Raw genomic sequence first — 22,341 nt, 5'->3', positions numbered from 1 at the left:
AGTGGGGAAAAAAAGTCTCTGTGGATTGGAGGCTATAATGTTAAAAAATGACTGGAAATATTTGAAACAAATCTTTCTTGTGCCTAGCTCTCATAATCCATGCACATGCAAACATTTTGAGAGATATTTGTAGGTTGGAGTATGTTTTTTGTTTTCTTTTACTTTAGGGCTCTGGTTCTTTTAAAGCAGCAGCAGACATGTACCAGTGTGTCTGGAGGGAGCGAAGAAATTTTTTCTCAGGCTAATTTTGGACTATTTGGAGTATTATTAATACTATTTTTTCTCAAGTTAATTCTGCAAGTTAATTTATAATTTTTATTATGATAAATACTATAATCAGCCAGAAAGCTACATTTAAGATTAAGGCTCATCAACTTGGTGAGTTTATAATTTAGATTATGTGCATATGTTTTGCAGAATGGGATTTTCTCACCTAATCACAGTTGGTCTAAAGTCAAGCATCTATGTAAGTATAAACTTCCTCTCTTGGCAATGAAAATAGGCACTCATCATTAAATTTCTCCTAGTGTAAGAGTTAAAGATGGATAGAATGCCCGAAAAATCATCTATTTATTTTTATTATCTCCTGCCACAGCCCAAATTAAGTGGAATAGCTTTCATTAGATTGCTACCTTTTATCCTGAAGTTATTCGATGTGAACTGTACCCAAATGCATATGAAAAACCTAAGGGAGAGCTGAAGTGCAAGATTTTGGAAGGAAGAACATATCACAATCTCATATGTGATTGGCTTTTTGCAGTCCCTCTAAATTTTCCTGCAGCATTAATTGTTTTCCAATTTATTTCCTTGAATACTTTTCTCTAATTTTGGTTCTTTTCCCACACATATTTACTAATTCAGTTTTTCAACCTGAACATCAATTAGTTAAAAATCCAGGTTCTATAGTTATCTTTGGGTTATTTCTTGTCCCCTCTGACATAAAAAAAACCCTATAATAGGTTTCTGTGTCCACAGATCTCTTTAGCCCAACTATAATTACGATACTACTTTGAATCAAAGAAGATAAACTTCTCACACACCTTTCTTAATGAGTGCCCAAAACCAACCAAGCTAAGTTAGGGAATTCTGCATCTTTACCTCTTCTTGGGAAGGGTAAGGGGCTGAGAATGTGACGGGGCTGTGGATGTGACAGGTGCTGTGGCACTGGTTTGAGAAGGGCCTGTGGATGTGGATGTGGCAGGGGCTGTGGATGTGGCAGGGGCTGTGGATGTGGCAGGGCTGTGATGGCTGTGGGGATGTGGCAGGGCTTTGGGGAGGGGCTGTGGATGTGGCAGGGGCCGTGACGGCTGTGAGGATGCCGCAGGCCCTACGGCACTGTCCGGCCCCTCCCCGGCCGGGCCGCCGCGGTCACGTGCGGCGGGGCGGCGGGGCGGTCACGTGAGCGCGGGGGCCGGGCCGGAGGGGAAGATGGCGGCGGAGCGGGAGCCGCCGCCGCTGGGGGAGACGCGGCCCGCCGACCTCGAGGAGCTGGAGGACGGCGAGGACCTCTTCACCAGCACCGTGTCCACCCTGGAGGTGAGGAGAGGTCGCCCTCAGCTGCAGGTCCTGCGCGCCGTGGCCGACCCGGCGTCCGCCGGGCCCTCCCCTCCCTGCCCAGGCCCCCTTCTCCCTGCCCAGGCCCCCCTCGCTCCTGCCCGGGCCCCCGCCCCGCCGCTGCCCCTGCCGACCTGGCCTCCCCCAGGTCGCGGCCCCTCCGCACACCTCTGCTTCGGCTCCTCGGAGCTTCCGTCACGGAGAGAAGGGGGTTCTGCTGCCAAGAGAAGCTCAAACCTCTTTCCTCCAAGTACCTCCGGTTTCCTTTCATTTACCCTTTTCTTCTGCTGCCAGGGCAATATTCTCACCTTACCTCTTTCCAGTTTCGCTGGGGTATGTGGGTGTGGGTGTGAGTGTGGGTGTGTGTGTCTCCGCCTTTGAGTGGATTAATAACGACCCATTTTCTTTGTTTGGCCTCTTTCCGAGGCTTCACTCCATTTCAGTTTGCAGATCTTGTAGAAACTTATTTGTCTCTGAGGTTTTTTCCAAGGGAGCCGACGCAGTGCTGGGCTGCGGCAGCTGCTGGGACCTGCCGGGAAAGAAGCTGGAGGAGAGATGAGAAACGCTTGTGTCCCGCTTCGTTATAGCGGGAGCCTTTTTGGCACGTTGTTGTGGTCACGTTCCACCTACGTGTCTTGCCAGTATCTTCTGGAAGAACTTTATTCTTCCTGTGCATTGATGGCCATCTAAAAAGAAAATTGTTCTGTTCCTCTTTTCCTGAAGAGTTTTCTGTCCTTGACATTTACAGAAATAGGATTGGTGCATGTTTCTCTGGTTTTGCTCTGGCTGTTGTCTGTCCTTAAGAAAAAACCCTGCAGTGTACAAAGTGGGTTTTAAATGTATGTTAAAGTCACTTACCTTTTCTCAAGCTACTTTTTTTCTTTCTTTTTATAGATGCATAATCTGTGCATTGGTAGAAAAAGATCTGTGGGAAAAATGCAATGAAGGAATAAGAAATGATGTGAATCAGCAGTTGACAAGAATTGTATGAGTAGACTTCTGTGCATCTCCGTGTGACACAGTGTGCATTACTGGAGTCTTTTTCAGTGCACGGAGAAAGACTGCAGTGTAACACAAACAATGTTTTTATTGATGTGGTCAGGAACTAAAGCTGCAGGAGATAAGATAGATTTACTGTCCAAGTCACAGTTACCATGAGATAAAAAAGTTACTGAAACTCCTCTAACTGCAAACGTTGGCAAAGAAATGGGCTTTGTATCAATTGCTGACAATTCTGCTCTGCTGCTTTGTTTGTGTACACAGTCTGTTTGGGATAGAGTCTCTAAGGGGAAAGGGGAAGCCTTGTTGCTTAAAGAGAAGCTTTTAAAAGCTGTGTCAGTAAGCTTTTTCTGGCATCAGCATTTAGGGAACTGCCTTAATCTTGTGATTTTCCTGCAGATTTGGAAGAGAGAGGTGATGAAAATTGACTTTGGACTTCTTACTAGCTTAAATATAAATTGGAGGATTCAGTGTATAGAGTACCATAGTCCAGAGAAGAATGATTGTCTGATGATGTAGGCCTAGTTAAACTTTTGTCTTGAGTGTTACTTTAATCTGGTAAATATTCATGGACAAACTGATTATAAGTGGCAGTGGGAGTTGTATAGTAACAACAGAATGGTGTCATGCTTTTGTAGCTAATCATGGATTCGGTTGCTGATACCAGAAGTGAGAGAGCGGCAAGGGACACTGAGGTCCAAACCCAACTTACATGAGGGATTTGGTACTTTGAAAAGGTTCCCAAATGCTTTATCTTGGAGCTATTTGCTTTTAGCATGATTAATTTCAGTTCCTTCCTATTTTATCTTGCTTTCATTCTCTTTGCAGTTCACAAAATGTGTGCTGAGCTTTTCCTGTCTATAATTTGATTGTGTAGTGGAAAAACTGTGTATTTTCTAATGCATCTTTCAAATAGCTTCCATATTAACAAAGTCTCCATTTGGAAAACACAAGCTAAGTTGCTTTTGACAAAATATACATTCATTGTACAGTGTGAATGGCAAATATGTAGCATTTAAGTACAGAGAGGCTTAGTTACTTCATTGGCTTCAAATAGAAATTATTTTCTCTGTGCATGTTGCAAAAAAGTTAATGTGTTGAATTGAACTCTCTCAATTGTAGAAAGTCAGCGAGAAAGGTCTCGCTGAGCTGTAACTCCTGGGATTTCTGGAGTGCAGTGGAAACACCTTTTAGGACTTGAAAATTTGCTGTATGGCAGAGAATGAGAAGTCTTCCTTCCTATGGTCTTTGGACACGAGTGAACTGGGAACTAGGTTGGGCAGCAGCTTGTCCGAGCTGATGGGATGCTCATTTTACTGTCAGGTATCCACAGTGCCTATGAGTAGTAGAATGAGAATGATTATTTTGTTTTCATTGTGCCAACTGTATTGTGAGTCTGGACCACTGCCTCTCTTACATACAGGGTTACTGAGAGATTTCCCTTCAGCTGCCAGAGTAGCTTTCATTAGTGAGAACAGCTGGGATGAATTATGTACATGGTTTAAGCCAAAATTGCATTTACAGTGATAATCAGTGGTGAGTTCCATGTGATATTATTATATGTGTGCTGGTTGGCATCTGCAGTGCTCTCCTAGATGTCAGGTTTTTGTAGCTCAATATCTTCCTGAGGTCTAGGTAGACTTTTACCTACATGCTAAAATTTCAAGTGCATGGATTTTGGTGGGGTTTTGCTTGGGTGTTTTGTTTTTTGGTTGGGTTTTTTTTTGTATTTTTAATGATGTGGGTTTTTTTGAGGTTTGTTTTTGTTTTGTTTTTTGGTCATTGTTGGGTTTTGGTTTTTTTAAAACAGCATCCAAGATTTGCACAGCAAGAAGTTCTGGAAGTTAATTGTGCATTATGAGAAGAATCACTCTGTATTACAAGTTTAATCAACAAGCTAATTTGCTTTTTGTGTACTCTGCTCCCATTAGAAGGGTCCACAAACAACTGCATGAAAGTCAAATTTGGTGACATACGTGTAAGATATACATTAGATTTTCTGAAAAAATGGTCACTGTTACTCTCTTTTCACCATTTCTACCTTCTTCCTCCTTCATGCACCAGTCTTTGTCATCTTTCTTGTTTATATATCACACCATTTCTTATTTCACTTTTCCTAAACTTCTCACTTATCTCTGTACTGCCAGTCTGTCTTTCATGAAGTTGCCATGTAAACAGAGGAACCTAGGCTGCCGTCTACTCATTCAAACATACGTTTTCATTCCCATACTCCTGTTTATTGGTGTTTTAAGTTTTTTTAATGGAAAAATACATGGAGAAACTTTAAAATAATCAGTAAGTAGTAGATGTGGTAATTTATCAAGGACTGTAATTTAGGGCAGGATGTGTAATAATCTCATTGCCAGTTGATCTGTTTATGTCAAAGATCTGCAGTATCTATTTGTTTTTTGTACATGAGGCAAAACACTAGATAGCCACAGAAGTCTAGATGGCTTTAATAATATCCATTCAGTTTAACAGTGGCCGTTACTGTGGAAGCAGTAAAGCTCCCATTGGAATATCAGAGAGAAAAGCACTAAGTCCTTCAATACTGTACTATACCTTTGCAGAAAGCTAAGTCTGTATCCAAGATTAATTGATGTAATTTTACTGAAAATGTGTGTCTTGTTGCTTGATGTTAAATCTAGGCTGTAACGGAAGTATGTGGAAATTCATTCCAATGTGGCTGCTTGTGTCATCTTCCTTTCTGCTGCAAATGAGACTGTCCTGATGTTGAGTGTGTTGTCTCTGCCAATGCTGTGATTTGTGAGCTCCTGTAACCCTGTTTCAGACAGTGAGCTGGGTTAACCTGAACAACTAGAATATGATGATGGCCACCTTCTGTCAGCCCTCTGTGTTTTGACTGAGGGAAGCTAGGAGGGGCTCATGCAAGCAGAGCTAGTTTGGGGGTACCCTACTATTAAGAGAAAGGAGGATGTCCAAATGTCTAGAGCTATAATTTCAACCAGCCGAAAATGCAAGAACTTATTCTTGTTTCTTCATAAGTCAGAGCTGTAAAATACTTGGTTATTGCCTCCAGATGTAAGGAACAATAAAAGAACAGAAAATAGAGCTTGTTACTGATGTTGCAAATTGGAATGGGCCCATGGGCATCTTATCAGAAACTTGTTTTCAAGAAAAACATGGCAGGATCCTGACTGTCCTGGATACCTGGATGTCCTCATTGAGTATCTTGGTTATTGGAAGCTTCACCAAACCTTCAGCTCAGGAGTTGTTCAGAAATTTCACAGCTGTGCACATTTCAGGAAATGGATGTGTTTATGACAGTTTGTGAATCCTTGGCATCGAGTAAATTTAAAGTTTCTAAACAGCTATGCTATTTGTCTGTGCCATGAGGTTTTTGTTAGTCTCATCTCCATGTGTTGTCTGATAAAAGAGATTTTCACTGCACTGACTACTGATTCCTTTGACAGGCATTTTTCATTGGCCATTTTAGCTGTATTTTGTAGAGATAGAAAAGCAAAGCTGGGATCCTGTCTTCTAGCTCTCATCCATAGAAGATGGTAACTGAAACAGCTTAATGTATTGTTCACAGGCATGGGTGCTTCTTTGGTTTCTGAGAGGCACTTTCTGACCCACTGGCTGTGCAAAATAATCCGGTTATTAGAAATTGACTCAGTTTTTCCTACATAAGGGCAGTGCCTTGCTGGGTTTTTGTAGTTCCCTGAGAACTATGCCCATTTTGAAGAGAAGAAACTACACTTCATTGCAAAACTCTTAAACAAGCTAATGCAGTGTTCAGACCATGAATAATTTTTAAGATGCTTCTACACATTTTTTCTTATAAAGTCACAACTCTTAGGGAATATATTTAGTTCCCATTCTTAATTCATCTTGTCTGAGAACACAGCTGTTTAAAAGGACCAAAGAGCCACAGAAAGATTAATAGACCAGTAGGGACCATGTCACCTGTCAGCTTGTTGAAGTTTATTTCTGTCTGGCATTCATGACTCCCCCTGACATGGGAGAGAAAAATTGGAAGGGTAAAAATGAGAAGACCAGTAGACAGAGATGAAGAGAATTTGATGGGTAGAATAAAAGTTGCAGTTTTTCACCTCTTCCATGGGCAGGCCTGTGCTTAGCCATCTCCAGGAAGAGAGAAGTGTAACAAGTATTCTAACTCCAGATATCCTCTCTGTCCTTCTTCACCATAGCTTTGCTGAGCATGGTTTTACAAGGTATGGGATATCCATCTGGTCAGCTTTCCTCTTCAGGTTTTCAAGGTGCCCATAAGGGCTGTTTGAGTCCTTGCCATTTGCAAATATTCTCATATGAGGTTTGGAGAGAGCTGCCTGTAATTGTTCTACTAACTACAGCTATGAAGCCTGGTATCCAGTGCAGAAATATTGGCTTTTTCTGTGCCGTTGGACAGGCTCTTTCCCAGCTCAGTAACAGAAACGGACTTGGTGGCATGTATTTGTAGCTATTCTTAGAGGAATCTGTATCTCCCTTTAAAGTGGGAATACCTCTGTATTGACCTTTGGTTAACTTGTAACTTTAGGCACGCAGATATTTTCCTTGGGTTGATCAGATTTAAGTGTTCAAAGTGAATTTTGTGTCTGATAGAATAGATTTGTGATTAGAAGCCAGGTGTAGTCAAAAATAACCATTAGTAACTGAAATAGCTACTTCCAATAAAACTCAGAAGATAGACTGAGGGAATAGCTTGAAGGTATAAGCATTCTCCAGGGGCTCTCTTCCACCATTCATTAAGCAAGAGCATAGTTAAGTGATAAAGCAGAAAGCTCTCTGCTGATGTGCTATAAAGGTTCAGGAAGGCTTTTCTTCCCTATGGCTGTTTTTCATGGCAGTGACTTGACAAGCACAAACCTCCATGCATTCTGCATCTGTGGCAGCGGGGGATTCCCAACTGTGTCCTAAAACTCCAGTCTATCAAAATGTAAGTGGATTGCTGTTCAAAGCTAAAAAGCAGCAAAACTGGTTTGGAATGAGTACCTACAATGTTTCAGTGAAGAACTGCTTTTGCTGATAAAACTTTAACCTTTTTGAACCTCAAGCTTTGAGAAATCAAGCATTTCCATGCTTTTCTGTTCTAGTTGGAATGCAAGGTTTTGAACTTGCACTTCTACACAGCACTGGCTGGAGAGGCAGACCATTTCTTCTGAAGTATGCTGCTTCTGAGTTGTGAAATTGCTTAAAACCTTCAGCTATTATGTGTAACACATACTCATTTGTGGCCTGGTTTCAGTATTGCTTTAGTTTTCCTTAGTGTCTTCAACCGGGCAAGTTCTAGTCTTCAGTGAATTAAAAAATTGTATCTCTGGTAAACCCAGCTTCCATGTACAATACAGTGTAATCCTGTGATCCTCTGTGGCAGTAATCCTGTTCCAAAGCTAACAAAATTTCTTACAGCTCCAAGCAGCCTTTAATTATTTGGATGGCATTAATACATTCTTTTCAATCACAGAGCACTTGGAGATTTCCATATTGATTTTTGGCTATGTACAAATCCAGATTTAAATCCAAGCCTTTCCAGGAGGAACCTAATAATCAAGTTACATTTGGCATTTCTAAAAACTTATTCTAGGTCATTCTGTAGTAGCTTTTGTTTCATATTAATAAGCCTGAAGAAACTGTTGACTGTTTTTTTTCTCTCCAACAAAGAAATTAATAGCTGTTGACTAGCTCATGTCTTTTATTCATTGTTGCTGTGCTAGGAATGGGAAATGGAAATAGCTGACAGAGTTCCCTTTCTGTAAATCTTTTGTTTCTTTGCAATGAAACAATGTTGCAATAATTCTTATATACTGACACATGGCAACTTGTTCTCTTATAATCATTTCACTTTTTTTTTTTTAAACACAGTCTAGTCCTTCATCTCCAGAGCCAGCAAGTCTTCCTGCCGAAGACCTCAGCACAAACTCCAATGGTCCAAAGCCAGCAGAAATCATGCTGGATGGTGACAGAGAAGATCTCTTTGCTGGTAATGACTATTTTCTTCTAGCCTGCCTGCACAAACCATTTCACCCTTGAACTGAATGAAATGTACTTTTCTGAGAGGGAGGATTGAAACCTTAAAAGTAGTCTGACAGTGTTGTAGAGGTCTCTTCTTGTGAAAAATGTTGTTAGTTGAGTTTGTTTATAAGTTTCTCTGTGGTGTGTACTGCCAGTGTGTAGTGTGGGTGTTAAGCTGGACACTAACATGTTCTGCTGACAGTAAGAATAGTCTTTATAATTTTGTGATTCAAAATGTTCAAATTGTTGGTGTGGAAATGCACGACTTAAGTTACTTTCTTGTTTTCTACTTAATAGTCATGCATAAGCTGTCCCAGCCTTTTTTCCAGTTATAAAGAGAGAGGTAATTCAGATTGTATTGCAACTATTTCCTTCTTAATACTCTTGTTTTAATGGAAAGGTAACAAACTGGCACAAGGGACAAGTCCTATAGTTTTACTAGTGCATGATTGTGTCTCTGACAGTTGACAGTATTGCATGCTTTAGAAAGAGATGTGGAAGTTCTGATAAGTGATCTGTTAATAGACAGAACATTTCTAAAGGTTCGTAAATCAGTTGCTACTTCGGTGTCAGTTTTGAACTATCATAACATGGGTTATTGTTGCTGTCAGTTACAGTTGTGGGAACATTAACTATTCAAGAAAGGAGCTGGAATATTTGAAATATATTATGTGCATAAGATGGTTCTGAATGTTACATCTCAATACTATCATTTTCCCTATTACTTCATATTGCATTAGTCAGCTGACAGTCTGCTTTGAATACAGTAATCTCATCCTCATTGGTTACCTGATGTGTCATTCCAAAAGAAACTTTATAGCCTTTAGTTCTGTGTTATTTTGTAGAGATGCATATATTCACATACCCATTACATTTGTTCTCAACTTCCATAATTTGTATTTCCATGTATTTGAAGTTGTTTGTTCATGACACTGTTAGAATGTATTAACAAGTTTGGTACCTCTCTGAAAGTGTTTTAAAAGAAAAAAGGAATAAAGGATAGAGGGGTGATCTTACTCTTTTTCTGCAATTGTTTTGCCTTATAGCTTACAAAGACCGTAAGTGCTTTAGCAATGTAGCTTTCTAGTACTAGTACATAATTTGGTTATTTAGCTTCAGTATATAAAGCCAGCTTTTTATAACCACAGGGCCATCTGGAGTGGATATTTTAAGAAAGCCGATTCTCCTTTGGATAATATTAAGAAAAGAAAAAGGGAGACTGGAGTAAATATTGAGAGGAGTCAGACAGAAGGGACAAATGTTTGTAGCCAGATTGTTTCAACTGAAATGAATGCTGTGAGAATAACACAAGGAATTGATTTAATGAGTTTGGGTTTTGCCATGTAGGACATTCTCTGAGCACTTGCAGCACTGAACTGAAGGCATCTAGCACTTCACTTCTACCTCAGCTGAGACTGGTCTTTTGAAGTTCAATTTATAGTACAGAGTCTAGTACTCTCAAACAGAGGAAAAAACAAATATGATTTATGGAGCATGAGATAAAATACAATGTTTTTCACAATTTCTTGTTCTAAGGAAAAAGTTTGTTTAAAGCTGCTGAACTTAAGTCATGAACTTCAGTGTTTGTGTCACTGCCATTCTGAAATGCCATTGTGAAAAAACTGTGTTGAATTTGTGTTTCAGTGCTGTGCACTCACAAGTGTAACTATTCTTTTCTTTCTTAGGACTGTTTTGCTAGACAGTATAGAAACAGCATGAGAAGGGCAAGATGAGATAGCTAATTTCTTGCTCCCAGCATGATTGCAAAAGTCTGGCTTTCTAGGAAAGCAGAATTTAATTTAAAAATTATTGTGACAGAATTTTACTTTGACAATTAATTAAGATTCTTTTCCAAAGAATCTTAACTTGGCACATCCTATAGGAACACTTAAGTGAAGAGGAGAAAAATATGAAGCTCCACAGCTTTGTAGTTTCTGTTTTTCCTTCATATTGAATTAGTAGATGCTTTAAAATCCAGGTAAACGAAATCATGTTTGTGGCTCCTGAGAGGAGTGATTGCCATTCTTCAGGGTCAGAAATAATTATAGTTTTTCAGACTTCTAAAAATTGTGATGGTATGCCTCTATAGCTATTGTAGACTTAGTAAAACTTTTCCATTGTTCCACCTCATGTTGCAGCATAATGGAAAAGAAGGTGAAGCAGTACAAATTTTCTCTATGGCTTTAATGCAGGACAGAAACCTGGGAAATGGTTTAGGCTTTTTTTATTATGCTTGAAATGTCTTTGCTCTTGTGTTTCTGTGGCAGCTACAAAATATGTGCAATATAGATATTCATTACCTTTACTCTGGCAACTTATAACTGAACTATTAAAACAGGGTCTCAAAAATTGAAGAAATTAGTTTTTCTGCTGTCATTGGAGATGAGTAAATTTTTCTGCTTTCTTGTGGTTCTTGTTCTGTAACAAAGCAAACTGTCTTGCTAAACCCACTTAAAAACGTTCACCCTCAGAATAAAAGTCACTATGTTGATTATTTGGCCAGAAGAATTACTTTAGCTTACCTTGTAGAGCTCTTGCATGCAGAGACCTTAATGGTCAGCGCTTCAAATGAGGCAGTATTAGGTGTGTCTTAAGGAATTTGGAGATGCATCTTAAAGCTTGGTTGTCAATAACCTGCTATTGTACAGTGAAGAGCTGCATATTGAACTAGTATTCCAAAATGTTGACCCAAAAGTCAATGTATAGCTGCACAAATGTGCCATGGACTGCCCATGAAGGACACAGTTATCTGTGCTTTCTACCTCTGGGGCTCATAGAAAAGCAGTAGATGGTGAACTCATCTGTAAAGTTTTATCAGTTTTTTGTCACCTTCTTCAAAAAAGTGGGAAACTATAATATTTCCTCTCCTCTGTTGGGTAAAAGATTACTGTTATTTTGTTTTTTCAGCTCAGAAATGTTTGGGAATGGGTTGTGTTATGGAAGTGTCTAGCTATTGTGTCCTGAGGAAAAGCCACTGTTCTAGGGGCTGGGGTGATGTTTGTTTTCATTGGGTTGTTTTTTTGTTTAGTGGGGTTTTGTGTTGTTTGGTTTTGTGGGGTTTTTTTTCCCCCTTTAGGGTTTTTTCTTGGGAAATGAGACAGGAGAAAGGTGATAATTCTCTGATCCAGACAAGATATGTTCTTCAGGCACATCTGAACAGAACAGCTTCTAGCTGATGGTGTCTGTCAGACCATTGTCATATAATGTGTCTGATATGAAGAGTTTGTGCAAAGGCCTTGCTGCTTTTTAGAATCTGCTTGTTCAGTTATTTTGCAAGAAATAAATGCACAAAAGCATGTGAACCCACAGTTTTGAAGTCAGAAGGTGGTCATATTAGTGTGTCACTGTTGCATTAAAACTATTCCTGTTCTCATTAAGGCTATGTTTGATACCTCTGATATAATAATAAGGACAATGGGCTATGACTTAGGTGTAGTAGTTCTTACAGTCAGTTCAGTTCAGTAAAGTCTCTGAAATATTGCAGTGCCCAGAGAAGCCATTTTTATTAGCTTGTCCTCTGTTCTACATAACAGCTTCTGCTTAAGTTTACTTCCAGGTTTGTATGTTAACATGGACAAACTTTCAAAGATAATAAGCCAGTTTAATCATTCAAGCTATGTCAGAATGTTAAAGATCTGACATTTGAAAGTGTGACTAGTGAAAATAACTTGTGGCCAAAGTGAGCTGCTAGTGAAGAATTGCAAACTTGCATTTTCTAAGATGGTATTTCACAAAACCTGCTGGTGAAAAATAAAGAAATTAGCTCTGTGTAATGCTGAGATTAAGGCCTGTGCTTGAGTTTTGTTAGAAACTTGTGGTTGGCTCTAGAATGTTAATTAAGCATATGTAGTTGTCTCCTACAGTGGAATGTCTTCATGTTCTTTTGGAGCTAAGCAACTTGACAGTGACCCCTAACAAAGACTGTTTATAGATTGTAAAGTATGTATGTATGTCTAGCAGTCTACACTATTAGGTTGGTGGGAGTTCTTAATATGTTCTGGTAACTCCCATAACTGATATTAAGTGTTGGATCTCATTATTTTCCTCCCCAAAGTAGGACAGAGCAGTTGCTTGCCTCTTTAAGTGGGAACTTAAGCTCTTGAGAACTGTGCTGGAAAAGAAGACATCTAGATTTCATTTTTCATGCTAATAAAGATACTGAATATTTTAAAAACCAAACAAACCCCACACAAGCGCACAAAACCTCTCAAACCGAAAATCAACAATAAACTACACCACAAAACCACAACTTCATACTAAGTTTTCAGGTGAAGATCTAAAATTAATAGATTAAACAAATGTTTCTGGAACTGCCATAGTTTTACTGTGAAGCCTACTATATTAATGTTTCCATGGGGAAAAAAAGCACACCTGTAAAACAAGCAGAAGAATTATCAGTAAAATCAGACTTTGTCATCTGATTACTCAAAGTAAAGGGACATGTAAGAAGCATAAATGCCAGAGTTCATCTCTATTTCATGAGCAATAGATCTTCAGCTCATGTACTACTCTAAGACTGCTTTTCTGAGGGGGGAAGAATAGCTTGAAGTAAGAGCCTGCTGTTTTATATAAAGCTAATGCTTCTTTTTCCTTTCAGAATCCTTAAATATTTTTGTTTTAAAAAAACTTTCTCCCTGTCCAACTGAGTCCCATCATGCCCCTTCCCATATCTTTTCCATGTCACGCTTCTAGATTTGCATACTATCTGGTGGCGTGCCAAACCTGGGGTGAGAGGTAACAAGAGGGAGAAAGACATAAATTCCCAATTCTTCCTAAAATAACTGACTTACTGCTATCAAACAAACACATACTATTTTCTGTGGGTAAATTCCTTCTGGAAAATAAAAAAGAAACCAGGCAGCAGTTTTAAAAATTTGCTAATCCTGCTTGGAATTCATTTGATGCACAACCTAAATCACTTTGTGATACTAAGGGTATGTGGATACAAATGTGAAAAAGCCTGGAGAAGAAGTGTGCTTCTGTTTCATCTGATAGTAGTGCTGCTTTCTTACATTAAATTCAGTTTTTTCAGGAAGTTATACTTTACAGTAAGAGGATTGTGTTCTCAGCTAATGATTGAATTGTTTAATGACTTGTTTTATTAACTGTCTAAAATTTGAAGATATAGAGAAGTAGATAGTGGTGGTTGATGATTTCTTTCCTGAATGTGCTGGAATACAGCTAGTAATAGAAAAAAGGAAGAACTGAAGTGCAATTGCTTTGTTTTAGAAATATTTTGTATTTTACATTTCATCATGTATATAGTATACATTGTTACATATGTATGTGCATATTTTTCCAAGAAATGTTTCTGTGAAATATTCATTTATATAACATGTATGTTGAATGCTGTTAGCCACCAAAGGAGAGAAATGCCTCTTGTTAAAATGTTCCTATTCTGCCAATCTAAAAGCTCTTTTGCAACTGCCTCAGCATGACTTCCCACCTGATCTTAGGTTCTGAATTAAAATTCCTTATTGATTTAAGACTCAGTGTCCTTCCTGTGGCATTTGAGGAAAGGAAGCATTAGCAGATACTTATGTTTTTTAAGATTTAGCAGTAAGAATAAAGCAATGCTATGAAAAGAATTATTTTCAAAGAATGGGTGTAGATTCTTCATTCATATTAAAAATGGTAAATATAATGAGCTGCTTGGTTTAACTTCCGTTTGAAAATACTATGAAAATACTATGTAATGTGAAATTAGGAAATGCAATGCCAGCAGGCTGGGGGAATTGATCGTTCCACTTGGCTCAGCCCTGCTGAAGCCACACCTGGGGTGCTGAGTCCAGGTCTGAGCTGTCCAGGTCTGAGCTATCCAGTACGAGGGAGACATGGACAGATGGGAGTGAGTCCAGTGCAGGGCCATGAAAATGATTGAGGACAAAATGTATGGCATAAGAGATGAGATTGAGAAAGCTAGTGCTGTTCATCCTGGAGTAGGGGCTTGGGGTGGGGATCATATAGTGGGTATGAATACTGTATGGTAGGGAATGGAGAAAGGGGAGCCAGACTTCTCAGTAGTGCCTGCTGACAGAACAGGAGGCAATGGCTATCCACTGAAAACCAGATAATATATAAGACAAATCTTATGGTTTTGTTTGTTTGTCTTTGAGGGGGGTGAGGGGATGATGCTGGCTTTGGGTTTTTTTCCCTTGTTGGTTAGGGTGGTCAAACACTGGCACAGGTTATCCAAGGAAGGGGTGGATTCTTCTCCTTGGAGATGCTCATGTGATCCAGTTGAGCCAGCTCTAGCTAGAGCCCTGCTTGAACAGGGAGGTTAGATGATTTCAAAAGTCCTTTCCAAACTCTGCAATTCTGAATGATATGCTCCAAAATAAAATGATGACAGTAAATTTTGTTAGCCTCAAGACAGAATGAGTGTCTGCTTTGGTTTAATGCCTTTTTACCTGTTTGGTAAGTACTACCCACAAAAGTCTAGTTTGTGAAAGGACTTGAGGTCTATTGGAAAGTCAGTTTTGGTATCAAATGACTATTCTGTGGTCCATGTTATCTGTTAAGTGACTGAAATTCTTGAATATGCATGTCTAGTGAGAACACAACATTGTTTGTTTATTTGAGCTAGAACAGGAACTTCTGTATACCCAGGAAATGTGCAGTTTGTCAGTGGCCAGAACTGGTTAGTGAGATTTGTAGAGCAGGGGTCTGTGTTGTCTTTAAAAGTAGGTGAACTGTCCATAGTTTAAAGGGGTACTCAGTTTCTAGTGAGCTGTTTTAAGCTCCAAAGAGCATGGAGGTAAACTAAAGATAATCTTAATGTCTCACTGGCTAGTACAGGTACTTTACAGTTTGTGGGGTATTTGGCAGGGGTGGGAGTTTGTAAGTACATTTGTTATATGGCTTAGTCTGCTTAATTACATCCTATATGACTAAATCAGCTATTGTTCAAGTGCGAAACAGGTGATGAAAAAGCGCTGCTCCAGTGGTAAAAAAAAAAATAACAATATGTCATACGGAAATAAATTATTTGTAGCTTGTGACTGCTTTAAAATACTCTTTACTGAACAGTATTCAAAAAAAAAAGGCAATACTGGTCTTAATTTAACCCATTCTGTACTACAAGTTCAAATGCCGTATCTGGTTTTAGCTAGATATTGAAAAACATTATCATGCACAAATGGGTGCTATTTTGTCATCATGCATGTTTGTTGTCTTTGTGATGCATATCCATCTGTGTTGCAGAGGAAATTTATTGCTAACTCAATATGTTTATCTAGAAGCAACAGAAGAAGTTTCATTGGACAGTCCGGAGAGGGATCCAATACTTTCACCAGAACCTACTCCTGCAGTCACTCCTGTAACACCTACCACATTAATAGCTCCCAGAATGGAATCGAAAAGCGTAACAGCCCCAGTGATTTTTGATAGATCCAGAGAAGAGGTATGCTGTAAACTCTAAACTATGTGAATGTTTCATTTGGATTTTTAAGTTTTGCCTTGTTTTAAAATGCCAGCTCCTAAACATTGGTGCATGGCATTATACCTTGCTGTTTATTTTGCAAAAAAAGTTTAGTGTGAATTTGACTCATGGAAATACTGTAAGAATTCACTACTGAGGTGATTATATTTGAGATATGTAGTATTAGGAGTATTCCTTCAGAATAGATACTTTAAAAGTGTTTATAGGAGTAAGCTGTGAACTTGATACATAAGAAATGTTGTTAATTAAAATAATTCTAACTAGCTTGTTACAGTTTCAACTTGTATTTCTGAAGCTGTTCCTAACAGGGAAATTGAACAAGCAGTTTTTAGAGTTATCCTGCATGCAAACAAACAGCTGAGGGTAATTGCATTCTTAACATTTCTATTTACATTTGGTATTCCAGTCAAAGCATGGGCATTGCTGAGTGCCATTCATTATAGAGAGTTCTCTTACCAGACAGTGACTTTGCCTGTAAGACCCTACCCATGACTCAATGATGCCTGCTTCCCCAGATACCACATGATGGCATTTGATTCAAATTTTGCCCCCTTCAGCCCTGGTACTGTCCCTTCTGCCATGGCATTTCTTAGGATATCTCTTTTTATCAAACTTAGGTATAGTACGTGAAGGATTATGAAATTCTGGAACTCAAACAAGTATCAGAGAATTTTTTATCTGTTGCTTTTTCCTTCTCAAGCTCTTCTGCTGCAGATAACTGTTAATGAAAAGGAATGTCTGTTCTTCGATTACAGGCACATGGAAGCATTGCAAATGAGAGTGATTGTGAACCACAGTGTCTGCTAGCATTGTAGGTGATACAATGAACAGACCCCTAAATCTCTTGTACTGAAAGCTTTTGCAGTAGGTCTTAAAACTGAAATCACAGGACCATTTAGTTTGGAAAAAACCCTTAGGATCATTTGAGTCCAACTGTAAACTTAGCACTACCAAGTTTACCCCAAGAACTTTGGTTGCAGTCACAGTCAGTGTTAGAAAGTATATTAACATCGGAAAGTATTTTAACATTAGAAAGTATATTAACTGGAAATGTTTTATAATTACACAAACATAGATTTTCTCCTCCTTCCTCTATACTCTTATCCTTGTACCCATAGATAATATGGATGTCCATTACCTTGTTAAATGTGGTATATCTTTTTCCTAGATTGAAGAGGAAGCAAATGGAGATTTGTTTGATATAGAAATCAATGTATCAGACCCAGAGAAAGTTGGTAAGTTCCTTGAGCCTAAAAATTCAGATTGTAGACTGTCTTATTCCTTGAAGACTATTCTAGATTTTAGCATGATTTCCTCTTTAGTTTTCCTTTGGCAGTTTTTAGTATCTAAATAGAAATCTATTTAATGTATTTTTTTTGACTGAAAAGTGTATGGCAGGATTACACTACCTTGCCCTGGGATAAGTATTTTAATTTTCTTACAGGGGATGGCATGAATGCTTATATGGCATACAGAGTAACAACAAAGGTAGGTAGTGCAACAAACATTTGTCAATACTTTGTATTGTAGCTGAGATGGATCAGTAGTTCACAATGATTTTATTTTTTTTAAGACATCACTTTCAATATTCCACAAAAACGAATTCTCTGTTAAAAGAAGATTCAGTGATTTTCTTGGCCTGCACAGCAAATTAGCAACAAAATACATGCATATTGGTTATATTGTGCCTCCAGCTCCAGAAAAAAGTATTGTAGGTAAGTGCAATTTCAATAAGGTGACACTTAAGTACTGAATGCAAAATACTCTTCTGCATAAATACTGCTTTCTTCTCAGGTGGTCCAAATATTCTTCGTGTTCTGTATTTTTTAAAGGTTCATGTAAAATGGAAAGATATGTAATGGCCTCTTCCAAATTCAGACTAGTGTTGATAATGAGAAGGATAGCTCTTAATGCATGGCCTTGTGATTCTTATCTATGATTCTCTCTTTGCTGATGCCTTCAAGAGCTGATTAGTCTAGCAAAACAAGAATGAAAGAGAGTTTATTTTTAAGTTAAGCTGTTATCAATTGCTTGCAATATATAGAGGTTCATACATGCTTCAGATCTCTGATACTTCTTTTTGCTTTTTTTGGTCGTGGTGAATGCAAAACCTCTCATAAATTTTGCAAGGTTTTAATGCAAAAAATGACTTTTGCGTTGAACACCTTAAAGGATCAGATCCTTTCTCCATGAGCTAAGAAACATGCCTGGTGCATTAAGAGTCTTCAGTTTTGTGATCTCTGAGTAGAAGATGTTCTTTCAAAATAGATAAATATTTAAAATAGTAAAGCCTGTTAAAGAATTTTGTGTTACTCATATAAATAAGTGACTCGAATCTAGAATGTTGTTTGATATGTAGGTAATTGCAGAACTCCTTTTCAGTAATTTAGTCTGTAAAGATAATCAGAGCAGCAGTTTTTCATGTAAGTAGGAGTGGGCAGATTGAGTAGAGGTAGGCAGCAAGAGGCTTGGAAAATTCATTATTTTACTTCTGTGGGAAAGCACTGTGTTTTTAAGCCTGTGAGACTGAGAATTTGACCTGAATTTTTGGTAATTCTTGAAGTTTATGGATAATTCTGTAATAATCAGTTTTTCCTGTAACAAAAATAAGTTTAATTCCAAATGCTAACAGGGCTCATGAGGTTCCTGATCGTGTCCTTTGGATGATACAAAATTTAAGGCATTTATGACAGTGTGCATTTACATGAACATGTAGTGCTTGCATCACAGTCAAATTCAGCTTAGACTGGATTTCAGCTACCACTTGAACAAAACAGCATAAAAATTGATGCACCTGGAAGACAGTAAAATGGCGGGACATACTGCAGTGCAAGCAAGCACTGGCTGGTGCTTCAAAGTCTTGTGTAGAGACTTTAACTTACAGGTAGGTTGGGAAAACTCAAACACTGTACAATATTTTCAAGAGCATGAAACTCCCTCTTTAAAGTTGAACTTCACAGGCGTTACTTAGTTCTGTTCAAGAGCATGTAGTCAGTACATTTCCAGTTCTGGGGAAAAGGAGGAGTTGATTCTGGTCTGTTTTGAAATAATGCATCTTAAAGCAGAGAGCTGAGAAAACAGCTGAAAGTAAGATTATAGTCTTTACATTATGCATGTTTATGTTTAAAGTCTTAATACATAATGTCATACATTCAGTGTTATGCAGTGTGTGTTGTAAAGAAGTCCCTTGTCTGTTAATTCTGCTACACTGTTGGTAACACCTGGAGTTTAAAGCTCCGGTTTTACTGTACTGATGAGTGGTAGAGGCTGGAATTTTAGATCTTAGCTACAAATTCAAGTCCATCAATTACTGACTGTGGAACAAAAGGATAAAAATGAGTCAATTGTGAACTGGAATTGGGCATTCATTAAGGTACTTCACTATTTACATAAGTGTGTATGAAAATCACATTTTCATTTTTAAAGAAAGTAATCTGTTATGTCATGGATCTTTTCCTGTGAAGGAAGAGTACTTGGTCTACAGAAACAGTCTTTGCACTGGTGTTTAAATAGGCTTATATTAGTAGAGAAAGAAATGTGGCAAGATATTTAGAAATAACTGTCATTTTTACAGGGTAGGAATTCCTCATATGTGTCATTTGTTTGTGTATTCAGTTTCTCCCTAGGAACTTCTGTTCAAAGTTCATCTATGGAGGCTCTTTTTTATTAAGCTGCAGGATTTCCTTCTTCTGCAATAAAATATTATTGTATAGTAATACTGTAATGTAAAAAGATGAGACGTGAATTACCTCAACTTCCCTTGAATACTTGAATCACTTCTATTTGAAGACATACTCAATTTTACTGACAAATTTATGGATTTAATTACATTATGCTGTGTAGAATAATTTTGGGAAAAAATCTTTATCAGATTTATTTTCATCATGTTGCAGAGGAGGGAAAAACTAAGGCTGAGAGGTTAAGAGTTTAGTCTTGTTCCTGTAAGGCTTTGCTGCGTGTCTCCTTCAGGGGTTACTGTGTGAAACTTCTGTGTCCAGAAGGGAGATTGGGTGAGGAACTTAGGGAACTGTTGACAGTGAGTACATCATCAGAATCTCAAAACTTTAGCTAAAGAGACACAAAAGTAACAAATAAGAAAAATACTGCAGCTAGAAATCAGACATCTGGGTTGTATAATAAAACACCTTTCCTTAAAATACCTTTTATTATTTGTTTAAAAAAATACCTTGTGGTTCAGGAAATAAGAATAACTATTGATGTCCTGTGTTTCGTGGTGTTTTTGATTGGACTCAGGTTGCTAAACTCCAAGTTTAGATCTTTAGCATGACAAGTAGTGAGTTCAGTCTGACTGTTTTAGTTCTTCTGTTGCTGAGGTTGAATTTATTTCCTATGGCATGACACATCAATAACTAGTTGCCACTCTTGTCTTGATCAGAGAAAGCACTGTAAGGCTACATACATTTTATTCTGCTGATTCTGTTCTCCATGAAATTCAGTTCAGAATTTTCAGAACTTGTTAGTTTGCATTAGTTAATTAAAAAACTATTAGTTTTAGAACTTAAAAAATAGTAGAAGGAAAATAATGGTACTAAGCTTACCAGTGAATAGGCTTATAAACTGAGAACATTTTTGTATTCTGCTTTATATGGCTAACTGTTTTCTTTTTCTGGATGTGAGTTGCTATTAAGACTCTGATCAGCATTTACATTGTTTTCATAAATGCAAGTTAACCTAGTTTTACTTAACTATTAGTCACAATTAATATGTCACAGGAAATTGAGTATTTCACAGAGCTACTTTCACAAAACCATGCACCTTGCAGTTGATTTTTTTTTAATGTTCCTATGTAGTGTTTTTCACTCACATTCGTTTTAAATGTATAAAGCTAGGTGAGCCTTATATTCTAATCACATCAGTTATGTTAATGATTTATCTGTGATAAAATCAATATGATGCTGTTTCCTTCAAGGCATGACCAAGGTTAAAGTAGGCAAAGAAGATTCTTCATCTACTGAATTTGTGGAGAAAAGAAGAGCAGCTCTAGAAAGGTAATGTGTGTATCTAACTAAAATTTATTTAGGCTCTGAATTATTTGCAGTGTACTATATGGGTTCTGTAATTGCAACACTGGTGATCTGTACTTAAGTGAATCCTGGGGACTGTATAGAACTGTCAAATTTTTGAGTAGAAATTGACTAATTCCCATTAATAACAGGAAGGGTAGCTCTATTCATAAAAAAGATTATAGCTGACTTGTTTCAGTCTTAAAATTAAGATTGCAGAGGTTCATAAATAAAACTACCATTGCAATCTTACATAGACATTTTGGGTTGAAAGAATTAAGACAATTACACTAATGTATTTATTCCATAACAAATCAGCTGTTGGGCAGGAAGGCAGGTGAAGAGGCCTTCAATTACTTGAAAGTAAAATGGGCTTCTGATGATGTGCATTGATGACATTGATGTGACTTGCTGAATTTTGGCATAAGAGATACTGGATCTCTGTCACCCAGCACTGATATATAGCGGATACTGTCAAAGTATCTTTGTCAGGAAGAGGTCCTGTCCCTGGTATACTGCCACCTTAACCTTAACTTGTACTTCAAGTATGTACTTCAACTTGTACTACAGAGTATGGAACAAGGGAAAAAAGTTGAGCAATCTAATGTGTAAAATAGTTTAACTGCAATCCTTACCTTCTTCAGGAAAAAAAACCAGATAAGGATCTGGTAAACATACCTAGTGGAGGGTGAATAAAAAAGGTCTAAGCAGAAGTGCAGGAAAAAAAAAAGGAATGAGTTACATTGAATTGTATTTGTGCATATATGAGAACTAAATGGATTGAAGACTCTTGTCTATCCAGCACATAAATAGTTTATACCTAGACTAGAATCAACTAACTTGTCCAAGACTCCCTGTAATTCTAAAATAAATCAGCCAGAATTGCCTGTAACAAAAAGACTGTCCACTGCAGTGCACAAAAATGTTTAAACAAGTTCATTTTTTTTTTCTGGAATAAGCAGGTTAATAAAGGAGTCTTCACTCAGCTGTTTAAAATAAGAAGCATATTATTTTCCCACTGTGCAACATAGATATGGCAGGCCCCACCTTAAGGAGTTTCTGGTGTAAACAAACTGTGTTGTGAAACACTACCCAACCTTTAGTATGTTACATTGTGGTATGGAGTGCATGGCACTATATTAGATTCAGTCAGGCACATTAGATCTGTTCTGTTACCTGATATTTTAATTTTTAAAATCATAGGTATCTACAACGAACAGTAAAGCACCCAACCTTGCTACAGGATCCGGATTTGAGACAATTCTTGGAAAGTTCTGAGGTATTTATGTGCCTTTAACTTCTTTTATTTATTTCTAAATATGGTAT

At 37.9% G+C, this 22,341-nt stretch overlaps 1 protein-coding gene across 1 annotated transcript in view; it reads left to right on the top strand.

Annotated features, from left to right (window-relative positions):
* The first annotated feature begins 1,416 nt into the window (after nucleotides 1-1,416).
* SNX2 (sorting nexin 2) overlaps nucleotides 1,417-22,341 on the top strand; it is a 29,757-nt gene continuing 8,832 nt past the window's right edge. Inside the window, exons 1-8 of the mRNA XM_066569010.1 lie at nucleotides 1,417-1,536; nucleotides 8,401-8,518; nucleotides 15,789-15,952; nucleotides 17,160-17,226; nucleotides 17,436-17,479; nucleotides 17,565-17,706; nucleotides 20,922-21,000; nucleotides 22,219-22,294. Coding sequence (XP_066425107.1) covers nucleotides 1,429-1,536; nucleotides 8,401-8,518; nucleotides 15,789-15,952; nucleotides 17,160-17,226; nucleotides 17,436-17,479; nucleotides 17,565-17,706; nucleotides 20,922-21,000; nucleotides 22,219-22,294 — 798 coding nt within the window. The 5' untranslated portion in view covers nucleotides 1,417-1,428. The remainder of the gene's footprint in view (nucleotides 1,537-8,400; nucleotides 8,519-15,788; nucleotides 15,953-17,159; nucleotides 17,227-17,435; nucleotides 17,480-17,564; nucleotides 17,707-20,921; nucleotides 21,001-22,218; nucleotides 22,295-22,341) is intronic.

The sequence above is a fragment of the Molothrus aeneus genome, chromosome Z (assembly GCF_037042795.1).
Source record: "Molothrus aeneus isolate 106 chromosome Z, BPBGC_Maene_1.0, whole genome shotgun sequence".
NCBI lineage: Eukaryota > Metazoa > Chordata > Aves > Passeriformes > Icteridae > Molothrus > Molothrus aeneus.
Note: the sequence above shows the minus strand (reverse complement) of the source record. Positions and strands in the feature narration are given on the sequence as shown.